At 34.4% G+C, this 12,357-nt stretch overlaps 1 protein-coding gene across 23 annotated transcripts in view; it reads left to right on the top strand.

Moving 5' to 3' along the window:
• The window catches only part of MYCBP2 (MYC binding protein 2), a 209,376-nt gene that overhangs the window by 101,899 nt on the left and 95,120 nt on the right, over positions 1 to 12,357 (top strand). For all 23 annotated transcript variants that reach the window (XR_012040402.1, XM_072850013.1, XM_072850015.1 and 20 more), the window contains 8 exons: positions 1,369 to 1,561; positions 2,182 to 2,456; positions 3,426 to 3,647; positions 5,334 to 5,525; positions 6,683 to 6,889; positions 7,664 to 7,795; positions 8,482 to 8,660; positions 11,582 to 11,724. Coding sequence is in view for 22 of the 23 variants with exons in the window: in XM_072850013.1 (XP_072706114.1) it covers positions 1,369 to 1,561; positions 2,182 to 2,456; positions 3,426 to 3,647; positions 5,334 to 5,525; positions 6,683 to 6,889; positions 7,664 to 7,795; positions 8,482 to 8,660; positions 11,582 to 11,724 (1,543 nt within the window). In the remaining variant the exon portion in view is untranslated. The remainder of the gene's footprint in view (positions 1 to 1,368; positions 1,562 to 2,181; positions 2,457 to 3,425; positions 3,648 to 5,333; positions 5,526 to 6,682; positions 6,890 to 7,663; positions 7,796 to 8,481; positions 8,661 to 11,581; positions 11,725 to 12,357) is intronic.

A 12,357-nucleotide genomic window follows, 5' to 3' on the forward strand; every position in this document is an offset into this window, starting at 1 on the left:
AAACTTTGATAAGCTGAGGTAAGGAATATTAATAGGCACAGTGAATTGCTACTATTAATAGAAGATAGTCTGCAATTCTTCACCTACAGCAGGTGGTTAGTCAAATTTTGAGGAATACTGCATTAAGTTGAAATGCAATATTATAATACAGGATAAGACTATTCCATCTTCATGTTTTTGAAGTACAGTCCCTTCCTTATCTGTTGCAAGGAATGATTATTTGATTTTCAGTTCCATCCTGGTTTATATTTTATACTGCATTACGTGTACTGTCAGTATTCTCAACTGATAGTTACACTGAAGTTACTGCCTCCATATGCACACTTGAAGTCCAATTTTCTTAACCAGCTTGCTTTCTCACATTTATGTGTTCTCCATTTCTTCAGTATTCTGTAATGATCAGGATGATTTTCCTGTTCAGGTTTCTTCTAGAAATGTATTAGCTGCATGATTTGCATTTTTAGTAATCATATTATCAACATATTAATAGCTACTCTTAATATATGTTTGCTTAAAAATATTTGCATTAAGCTACGAACTCCTGTGGCTTTTAATACTTCGCATTGCATCCTCCCTCTTCATTATCTTGCTGCTGTTATTCCTCACCATAGATCTGAATTGGGATAAGAGGAGAGTGTTGGCTTTCTGGAGCATTAGGCATTTTATAACTAACTTCGAACAATCAGCTTAATTGTTGCAGCTTGAAGGTGTACCCACAGCTGGAAGGTATTCGACACCAAATACTTGTAGTTTGCCTTCTGAGGTACAACTTTATTAAACTACCAACTACATTTATAATAGTAGAAACAAATTTTTGGACAAACAAAACTTTTTAAATCCTCAAATTTCTTGTGGACTATCATGTGCTTCTGCTGAACTTTCAAGTACTGTAAATGTGATTTAGTTCTCATGATCCTGCAGATCATAATTGTTTAAAAACAAAGCAAAGACAGACCTGCTAAGTCTTTACTGTTACGACAAGAATGTGTTCTGTTAAAAGCAGGTATTACACTAGTCACATGTAGACAAAGCAAGTAAAATTTACTGAGAAGTCTGTATTACAGGTCTGTACAGTCATTAGTTCTTAAATAACTGAGAGACTTCAACACATGTAATGTTATAATATGTTATAAATTACTTTTAGCATGATATTACAGTGAAGTATTACCTATATTCTCAGTGCTCTTTTTTCTTCTCAAGCAAATAGGATTTGCGTGTTGTATGGTAGATGTGTATAGACATAAATACATTTTCATGATAAACATGGATATAGATGCTATTTCCTTTTCATCTTATTCTGATGCTGAAAGTTCACTCTCTGTTTTTAACACAAAATCTGTCTTCTGTATCCTTCATACCTTGAAATAGGAGTGCTTTGAATCTTTATTGAGCATTCTTCACTGGAGCTGGACAACACTGGTGCTGGGAGTTGAAGAACTTCGTGGACTTAAAGGATTCCAATACACTGCTACTCTCTTGGATTTAGAAAGGTTGCGTTTTGTGGGCACCTGCTGCCTGAGGTTGCTGAGGGTCTACACCTGTGAAATATATCCAATATCAGGTATTTCTCTTAATTCACTTGTTTCATATTTATCAGCAAATAATAATCTATAGGACATTGAAAACTTGATCTAAGTATTCGTGTAGGGTGTGCTATAACATGAAATTCCTTATATAGATGGTTTTATTGGAGCAATTAAGAGACTTACTGGCAGAAATGGGAAATTTGCAATGATCTGCATAACCAAGCATCCAACACTGCATGTTTACACTGTAACTCATGTCAGTTTTAATTTGTTGTTTGGCTTTATGGTGGAGTTCTTTTGGACTATTTTGTATCTTCTTTTTTCCCATTTCTGTACATAGTAGCTGCTTTGGTGGTGAGTACAATTTAAATTTGAAAGACATTATCTGTTTTTCATGCCTGTAGTTTAACAACGCTCATGTTAAAATGCAGCATATATTATGAAAGACCGGAAAATTGGAAGTTTCTGATGTTCAGGTTTCTTTGAAGTAGTTTAACACCCTTCACTGTTTTAATTTTGAAATTAACTTCTCTGAATGTGGATTTATCAGTGTTGCTAAATTCTAGTTGTTTTATTTGCATGTAAAATATGCATTTTTATATGAAAATGTTTCATTTATTGTACATTTAATGCTCCTCTTTGTGTAACCCTTTAGCTACAGCTAAGGCAGTTGTAGAAGAAACCAGCAAACTAGCAGATTGCATTGGAAAAACTAGGACCTTGCTGAGAAAAATTTTATCTGAAGGAGTTGATCATTGCATGGTGAAGTTGGACAATGATCCACAAGGATATCTCAGTCAGCCCCTGAGTCTTTTAGAAGCTGTTCTTCAGGAATGCCATAATACATTCACAGCTTGCTTTCATTCATTTTACCCAACGCCAGCTCTCCAGTGGGCATGTCTTTGTGACTTGCTGAATTGTTTGGATCAGGTACATTAAAATGGCACAAGTAAATATTACAACTTAGCTTGCCCTTTTGCTCAAAGAGAAGCCAAGCGGTTTTTAAAGCCTTTATTCCTTTTTTGTGTTTATCCTGGTTTGCAACTTGAATTCTGCTGTGGTTTGTTTTTTTTAGATTATTTGGTTTAGTGTGCGTTTGTTTGTTTGTTTTTAAAAAAGCATCCAAGTTCAACAAGCGCCTAGGAACTTCTGTCTCCCTCAGCAGTAAGATTCTCTCTGGGCTAGTGAAGAAAATTTGTGGTGCTGGTAACTGTCAGCACCTGCTTTTTCAGTGTTGAGGCCATGCCTTATATGTGATTACTCTTGCTGCACATTGCTTAGGAGCATACGTGTAGCTTTTTTTAATACTCATAACTAATACTTGAGTATTTTCTCATTATTAAATGTCACAACAGTGCTCTGGTCCAGCAAAGTACATGAGAAGCTGGCAATAGTATTCTGTAATCAACAACTTTCTTCTAAGTATCTTGCTTATTGTGAATGAGCCTCCCACATCTAAACAGTGTAGTTGCTTGCTTGTATTGATTGCAGTGAGATGTAAGCAATTTGCTTCTTTGCATAAAAATTCATTTAGCATATAAAAATTCAAGGAGGAATCAGTTCTTTAATATATTATTCTAATGAAATTATTTGATTAATTATAATAAGTGCTTTGTCTTCAAAGAGTGCCATAATTTCAAAAGTAATTTTAAATGGGTTTATTATTTTAAAACATGTCAACCAACAAATTTTCATTACTCCAATTTGAAAGATCTAAATGGAAGCTCATGAGAGAAGATAATGTAAAATTCACAGAAAAGCTAACAGTATATGAAATTCTTTATCTAAATTATTTTTATAATTACTATAAAACTGGAAAGTTCCATTCAAAAGTAGTTTCTCCCTCACTTACTTTGAGTGCAATGGTGCTATTCTATTGATTTCTTTTTATGTTTTTAGGACATCCAGGAAGCAAACTTCAAAACCTCCAGTAGCCGGCTTCTTGCTGCTGTTATGTCTGCTCTCTGCCATACTTCAGTAAAACTGACCTCTATCTTTCCAATTGCTTATGATGGAGAGGCGTTGCTGCGATCAATGGTCAAACAAGTCAGCACTGAGAATGACTCTGCTCTGGCCCATCGTTTTCCTCTTTTGGTTGCACACATGGAAAAACTTAGTCAGGTTAGGATATATTCTAAAAAATTTAACAACTTGTTTTACTTTGCAACAAAAAACAGTTATGTAAGTTGAAGTTTTAGCTTTATAAGGATGCAGCTGAATTTGCCTGACTGTTTTCTTTCCAAAAGCCTTGTTCCAGAAACTTACTATTTTATCCAATTTTCATCTTTCGGTCTGAAATACTCTAACTTTTGCTCATTCTCCAAACAAGAAATAATTGTTCTTATTTATTTTTGAATACTAAATTGGCAGAAATACAGTTTAGAGCTGTCTTCTGTTGCATGGTGTTTTCTGCAACAGTTTTTCAGCTTTTTCATATGATCACAAGGATGAACATGTGGATAAATTCAGTGCTTTGAGGAAGAATCAACACAGCTTTGGTAATAAAAAGTTGTGCCTCCACCTGGAGTTTTTAAAGGAGTCAACAAGCAGGTGGACAAGGGAACCCCAGTTCATATATTCTATCAAAGGTTACTAAATAATTTCCTAACCAAGGGCTCTCAAATGCTGTATTTTTGCAGTTCTGTTATTCCAGAATAGATTTACAGGAATGAAAAGGGTAAAGATGATAATCAAAGATATGGAACTACTAAATAGTATTCTTCACTTTAGAAGACAAGAGGGGTATGGTCTCATGAAATTGTGAATGATGCATGAAAAGTAAATGAAAGATAATTGTTGTGTCTTCCAATACCAAAACTTTTGAGCAACCAGAGACCTTAACAAAAGGTAAGTTAAAAGGTAGCTGCTCTTCATAAAATATGCAGTTAAGCTGTGGAACATCTTCCTTTAGGCCGTTGTTATGCTAAAAGTTTTCACAGACTTAGAAAGCACCCGCACAAGTTGATGAAGAAAAAGTTGACCAAAAGCTATTAAATGCAAAGATAATATTTCCGTCTTGCATACAGCTGCCTCTTAACTGCTAAAGATAGAAAGAATTCTGTGCAGGTGTCTGTACAGGTTTGCTTGACCTGATTTTCTTTGCTATCTGTTCACTACTAGCATATTTTTGGGAGACAAAATAGTGAGAAAGACAAACCTTTGATATCTATTGGTAGAGCTTATTTTATTTTTCCTTCTTTGGAATGACTTCAGTATGGATAACTGTTTTGAAAAAGAGTGCATGTCACTGCTAGGTAGAAGACACAGTAGGTGCCTAAGCTTAGATTTGTTTCACAGTCTTCATTCAGTAAAGAACAACTGTTTTTTATAAGCATCCCACCACTGGTTTTATCTTACCTGTTTTCACAGAAGATTCTCTTTGCTAACATCAAAGCCAAAAAGCTTCTGAGTTCCTTTTTAATGGGCAAGACAATGATAGGAAGAGTTCCATAGGTAGCTGTAGATCTATTGTATTCTACCGTATGCTTTATAGGTAATATGGCAATGAGGGCTATAAGAAAAGCTCTCTCCTGAGAAGGACGCCTACATATTTTTCCAATGCAATAAACAAAGTCAACACCACCCTCATTCTGAAAATTAGAATATTAATCAGCTTTTTGACAAAGGAATAGATACTATGATAGCTTTGAGAATTTTTAATATTTTTTTTCCCTCTAGACATTTCTTATTTGTAAGAAGTCATGTGTTTTTCAATTACCTAATGCTTATAATATGTGAAAATCAATGTTGTTGGTTTTTTTTAAAGTAAGAACAATGTCATTTGTCATTTTTCTGTTCATAATGCAGAGCGAAGAAAATGTTTCAGGGATGACAAGCTTTCGGGAAGTGCTGGAAAAGATGTTGGTCATTGTTGTTTTACCAGTACGGAACAGCCTTAGAAGAGAAAACGAACTTTTCTCTTCACATCTGGTTTCGAATACTTGTGGGTTGCTTGCTAGTATTGTGAGTGAGCTTACAGCATCGGCATTAGGATCTGAGGTAAAACTTCTATAAAGTCAGTTACTAGAAGTCTTTCAGGACAAGTATATTATGAATGTGATACAGGCTGTTTCAGGAATTGTATAGATGTGCAGATCTTTCACAGATGCTGGAATTCTCAGTAGCTTTCAGATGTTTAACATAAATTTAAAAGCATGTATTCACTGTATTAAGGAAGTACTGTTGATAATTATCTACTTCATCATGGCTGCAGAATACTGCAAATTGTTTACAAAATGGCAATTTTCCTTTGAGTGCTTCTCTTCTTGCATGCATGTCTCTGCATATATAAACTCAAAATATATTTGTTTGCTGCTCACTGGAGGCAGTGCCACATACCGGAGCATTTCTGTGCCTCTCATGATATCATGGGTGCCTCGTGTTCTAATCCTATCTACTTTCGATTATGCATCAGAATTTATAATGTGTTTTGTTTACGCATTGTGTCTTTCTCCTTTATGTGTAATATACACCTTACACATATCTTCCTTTATATAGTCAATATTATATAATATGTGTATTATATTTCTCTATATCATTAGACTTTTTCCAGTTTATTTGCTTTGTATTTGAAATAGAGAGCAGTACTCAGGAATCCAGAAATTCCTAATCAGACACAGAATTTCCCTTTAATGAGGCTATAATGTCGTTAAATGATGGAAATTTATTTGATTTTATTAAAGGGATGTCACTGTCTCTGTACTATGAGCAGACTTTTTTTCACAGAAAGAACTGAGCTTTTGATAAAACATCTTTAATGAAGACGTTTATTATTATGTAAGATCTGTATCTTTCCTCTCTTAATCTTGACCTTAGCTAAGGGAGAAATACCTAGCTCTTCTTGAACAACAGTTAAGCTATATTTTGTGCTAATTCATCCTATAAAATATATATTTAAATACTTGAAAACAGTAGGAATCAGATTCCTAATTTTTTTCTAGTTAATTCCCAGTTACCAGGAATTATATTTTCTTTTTTCTTTTTAGTCAATATTGAATAGAAGCCCCAGTAGTGGCATCTTCTATGTTTTATCAGTTGACTTTTAAAATTTACCCAGTTGAAAATCTGGTAATTTAATTCACTTAACTTTGCTTTAATAAAGTTGTCTAACATTTAGCAGTTAATTTTTTCTGGTGCTTGTATTTAACTTTCTACAGGTTGATGGGCTGAACTCTCTCCATTCTGTCAAATCCACTCTAAACCGATTCACTAAAACAAGTCAGGGAAGAAGCTGGAATACTGGGAATGGATCACCTGATGCAATATGTTTCTCTGTTGACAAACCTGGTGTAGTTGTAGTAGGATTTTCTGTTTATGGTGGAGGAGGAATTCATGAGTATGAGTTGGAGGTATTAGTTGATGATGTAAGTACTGCATTTGAGAAAACAATTTGAACAAAAGTAACCTCAGAGTTTTTCATAATATGTTTTTCAAAGTAATATTATAATATTCTTATACAGTCTAGGCTATCAGTAAAACAGTGCACTGGTAGTAGGGTTTTTTGGTTTGCTTGTGGTGGTGATTTTTGTGGTATTGCAAGCTACATACTGTATCCAATAGGGTCCTTATCTTGGTTATGGTCTTGAAATCTTACTTTATTACAAATAATATTGGCAGTATAGTGGGCTTTTCACTTCCTGGAGCTAAATGTAAATTAGTACCCGTTATCTCTCTGCAAACTGTGAAGGATAAAAAGAAATAAAGGAGACCAAGTTAAAACATTTTAAACCAAAAAATTGAAGAAAGGGGTAGCCTACCAGCATGGTCAGGCTATAGCTACAAATGTTTCATGTGTTATTGAAGTACTCTCTTAGAAGAAGCATAAAACTGTATTGTGTGTTCTTGTAATGAAGAAAAACCTCTGTTCTCTTACACCCAGTTGTTCACTTTAACTGACCCTTCTGATATCTTCCAAAGGGCAAGCATAGGTTGCTATGGGAAATTAACCTCTCTGCTCAGTAATTTTCTTTGTAGCAGAAAGACTTTACTGTTGCCTCTGAACAGGTTTTTCAGCTTTGTTTTATTTGTAATGCTGTGTGTAATAATTTATGCAAGAAAACATAACTTGCACAATTGCATGAATGTGTCATGTATTTACATTATAAATGTATTAAAATGACTTTGTTTCTTTGAATCAGAGTGATCATACTGGAGATTCAACTCATTCTCATAGATGGACATCTTTAGAGTTGGTTAAAGGAACTTATACCACAGATGATTCTCCCAGTGACATAGCTGAAATCAGACTTGACAAAGTTGTGCCACTGAAGGTAAATAAAAGAAGTGCGCATGTGTAGGTTTCATGTGACTTCTTCAGGTAACTAAAATCAGAATGTTCAATGTGAATTGTTTTTTAGTGTACACATCTACAAATTAATCTTGACGTGTTTGTTTTATAAATTTTCAGTTTCACCCTGTAACTGAAAATTTCAAATCCCAGCAGCAGAAAGAAATTAAGTCTTAATTTTTATAATAGCATAAGGTAGATTGTAATCACTTAGGAATTTAGAATATTCCTGAATGTGCAACTTTTTAATGTGCAATTTGGTAGCTAATTTTCTCGGGTACCTGGTCACTCTTCAAGTAATGGGAAGTAATATTTTACTTAAGTTATGGTCCATAGTTTGTGAACATGGAACAGGTTTGGCTTTTGTTAAATGCTGGATCATTTTGTTAAATGCCCCATCAGGTTGGATGGGGCTCTGAGCAACCTGTTCTAGTTAAAGATGTCCCTGCTCTTGCAGGGGGGTTGGACTAGGTGACCTGTAACTATCCCTTCCAATCCAAAGCATTCTATGATTCTGTGATCTTTTTTGGTTAATTTCATTTGTCAAGTGCTTTGAAGGGCTTTTCAGACTCTCCAGTATTAATGTAAAATAATAGCTTTCATAATACCATGAAGCCTAACTTATATACTTTTTTATACTGTATATTGTTTTTGGCTCTCCTTTTTAAGGAAAATGTGAAATATGCAGTTCGTTTAAGGAATTATGGAAGCCGGACTGCCAACGGAGATGGAGGAATGACTACAGTTCAGTGTCCAGATGGTGTAACTTTTACATTTAGTACCTGTAGTCTGAGCAGTAATGGCACAAACCAAACGCGAGGACAAATTCCACAGATTCTTTATTACAGGTTTGTGTGTTATCATGATCATGAATAAAACCATCATAGTGCTATTATACCACATGTATTTTTGAGAAGTAACAAATAAATAACATCTGGAGTGCGTTTGAGGAAAGAGCTTCTTTAACAACAGTATTGTGGTCTTCCAGTGTAGTTTCAGACTTCAGTTACTTAGTGAAGACAGTTTTCAGGACACCACTTGTACTGCTGCCTATTCCAGTCTTGTTTTAGATTCTCTTTTTTTTGACTTGGCAAATAATTTGATGGTTGACCTCTCTTACAAGGTCCATTGTCTACTGCTTTAAAGCTGTAATATGGGAGACTGGTAAGATGCAATACTTCAATCTGTTTTTTCTATAACCTGAGAGACTGCTCACTGGAATGTTTATCTCTCCAATTTCGTTCAGTTCCTTCCTCTGTTGCTAGAAAGAGGATGTGAAGCAACATGAAGTGAAGCAAGTTCTGTTTATATAGGAACTGTCTCCTCTCTTACTGTAGAGTTTAAAGGTAAAAAAAGAGAAATTGCAACTGCCCGAAGAAGATCAACTGAAACATCTGACTGTCCTGCAGGGAAGCTTTATTTTAGCCTTTCAGGATGATAGTAGGAATTCACTGAAGGTAATGCTTTTGCAGAAAGCATTGCTTTCATTTTTGAGGTGCTTACCCTGATATGCACGAAGACATGATTTTCAAAATGTGGCAGCACCTAAATATATGAATTACTACCATTATCTGTACAGGAAAAAAATGTGTCACGTCTTTTATTCAAATCTCAATTTTTGTGGTAAAAGGCTGATCAACAGTAGATCCAAGGAGTAAAAGGAGCAAGGAATAGTAATTTACTTCGATGTTTAATTATGTACAAGATATACCTACCTAATAAAAGATGAAGAGGATAAAATAAATAATGCTACAACAAATGATGTGTTTTGGACAAACAATCACAAGAACATGTTGCTCTTAAGAAAGTTTTAAAGGAGCTAAAATACGAAGAAATAAAGTTGCCAGCAAAATTATAGTAACAGTATATTTGAAGATACAGGATAGTTCTAAACTCTCTTAAAACATGAGATTGGCTGTACTCAAAGACTCAAAGATCCAGCTTGTCAGCAATAACAGTAATTGCTTCTCAAATAATGGAATTACAGTGGTGCATATCATGATACTTTCATTGATTTAGTCTCCTGGAATCATGGACATCTGTGTTTAAGGAATTCTTTCAGCATTTGGAGGAGTTTTATTATGAAGTATCATAATTATGAAGCATCATATTATGTAAGAAGGAAGAAAGAAGACAAGGAAAACATTTATTCCCACTCCTAGAATTTCTGCTTTTATATAAGCAAAAGAGGGAATAAAGGAGAAATAGCAATTTCTTTGATCTCAGAAAAGCAAAGGACATAAAATTTCAGTAAATGGAAGCTTCAAGGCATTCTAACTTAATAATAAGCTAACACACGGCAAAAAATCCACACCAGAGTGCTGTCTTCAGATCAGAACAGTCTCAGGTTTTTTTTGTTTCAACTGTGATCAAATTCTAAGAAGCTTTTGAAGGACTGTAATGGCACATCTCAGAACTGTTACAGAATAAATTAAGGGGTTTTTTGGAAAATTTGCAGACTGCTGCCTGTAATCACAGTGTCTTTTGAAGTTTGCTTGGACAACAGAAACCTAAATGTTATCTGATTAATTACAATAGTTATGAACTTAGTTTGAGGATTCCCAGTTTGATATATAATGACTTGAGGTTTTGATTTGTCTACAGTAGAGGAACAACTGTTCCTTTAGTCAACTGTTATAGAACAGAGCTTGTAAGATTCACACTTGATTTTGTTTGAAGGATGCTCAAATACAAATAGAATTGTTGCTTATGCAAGTGCCAAGAAAGGCCATACCAAAAGAAGTGTGTTAACCCACTTCTGATTAGGGGAGAAATGCTTTGGAAGGATTTGTTGGAACTGTACCCAGTTGCAATTGCACCCACTGTCAGTCACAAATAAATTAAAATTAAAAAGGCTTGAGGCTGCCAGCAAAACTACAATTGTAGGACATGCTGACAAAAAAAAAAAATCTTTTTGTAAGAGTGGTTAATTTAAGTCATAGAGAAGGATAGGTATCCTTGTTGTGCACTGAACTGCTCCAAGTAAAGTTTTTTGAGCATTCTGAGGTCCCAGTCCTGGAATCTTAATGTTCTGGAATGATGTTTTGAAAGATCAGATCTTTCTGGACAAACATAAGAAATCCGAAAGAATGGGAAATTTTGCTTTACATGTTGACTAAGTAGTTTTGGTTGTTTATGCCAAGGCTGAATCACTATCATATTGAGGGCTTGAGTTAGTTTATAATAATCATTTGACTGCTTTGAAAAAGCCAATCAAACCAGATCTTTTGTATATCTTATTGAAATAGTTTTTGTGCATAATGTTGTTTAGGAGATCCTAATTTGACATACAAAGTGGATTTTAAAGAAAAAACTATCTGTTAAGGATGAGTCTAAAATTGTATTTCAAAACGAAAATTAATATTTAGAATAGGGAGGGAGAATCTTTTTCCCCTGTTATGATACTGTTTGAAATATCAATTGAAAGAGTTTTATTTGTTTCTGTGATGCATTTGATGTTCTGTTTTTATCAAGATAGGTGGTTGGGCTTGGAAGAGCATAGCAATTAATACATTTCTGTGGTTTGAAAGACATCTAGTCAAACATTTCAGAAACATGCTTTTCATATTTTCTGCCAAATAAAAATAAAATTATTGAAAGGTCTAACACTGAGGCATTGCCTCCAAAATATCCTCTGTGGTTTCTTTGATTGTTTCCTTTATGGCTTTATCATAAATTAATTGTTTTAATTATTCTATGCCAAAAATCACTCAGTCATGTTATTTTAATACAATTCTGTGAACTTACTGTAACTTAATCCACCATCCAGGAGTGAGTACGATGGAGATCTGCAATCACAGCTTTTGAACAAAGCTAATGAAGAAGATAAAAATTGTAGCAGGGCTCTTTCTGTCGTGAGCGCTGTTGTACGAGCAGCCAAAGACCTGTTGCACAGGGCTCTTGCTGTAGATGGTAAGGCTTTTGAAAATTTACTTTCAAAATTTACTTTTCTAAACTTCTTTCTTTGATAGCAAGAGATAATAGTAGAGTATCAGCGATACAAAGGTCGTTTGATATTTCTCTTTTGCTTTCCAAAGAATATTTTTCTAATCTGTCATTACTGTAGGTATCAAACTGTGAGTAACTTTTTCTAAGTAATTGAGTTCCACTTGAGATATCATAGATACCTCGTATAAATTTGTTCATCAATTTAGCAAGTATCATATTAAAGGTGGTAAGATTCTTTATTTCTAAAAGATATGCTATGATAGGTCAGTTCAAAATTCTATTACATGCTTTGCACAGTGGTGGTAATCAGGAAGACTGGTGAATGTAATGCATTTGTAAGCACTTAAACATCCATTTTTTTAGAAATGCAGACATTAGCCATAAAACTGAATGGTTTTAAGCTACCATCTTCAGCCATTGTAGTCAAAATGTCCAGAATATTGCAGAGTGCTATATAAATTGATTTGGAGGGCTGGGAGGAGCTTGTTGTACTAGCTTTTATACCATAGAAAGTATGAACACAGTTTCACAACATGGAAAAGAATGCAATAAAACTATGCTCTAAGCGGAGGAAATTTTTTAACAGAGAACTGTATA

Source organism: Ciconia boyciana, chromosome 1 (genome assembly GCF_034638445.1).
Source record: "Ciconia boyciana chromosome 1, ASM3463844v1, whole genome shotgun sequence".
In the NCBI taxonomy this organism is placed as follows: Eukaryota; Metazoa; Chordata; class Aves; order Ciconiiformes; family Ciconiidae; genus Ciconia; species Ciconia boyciana.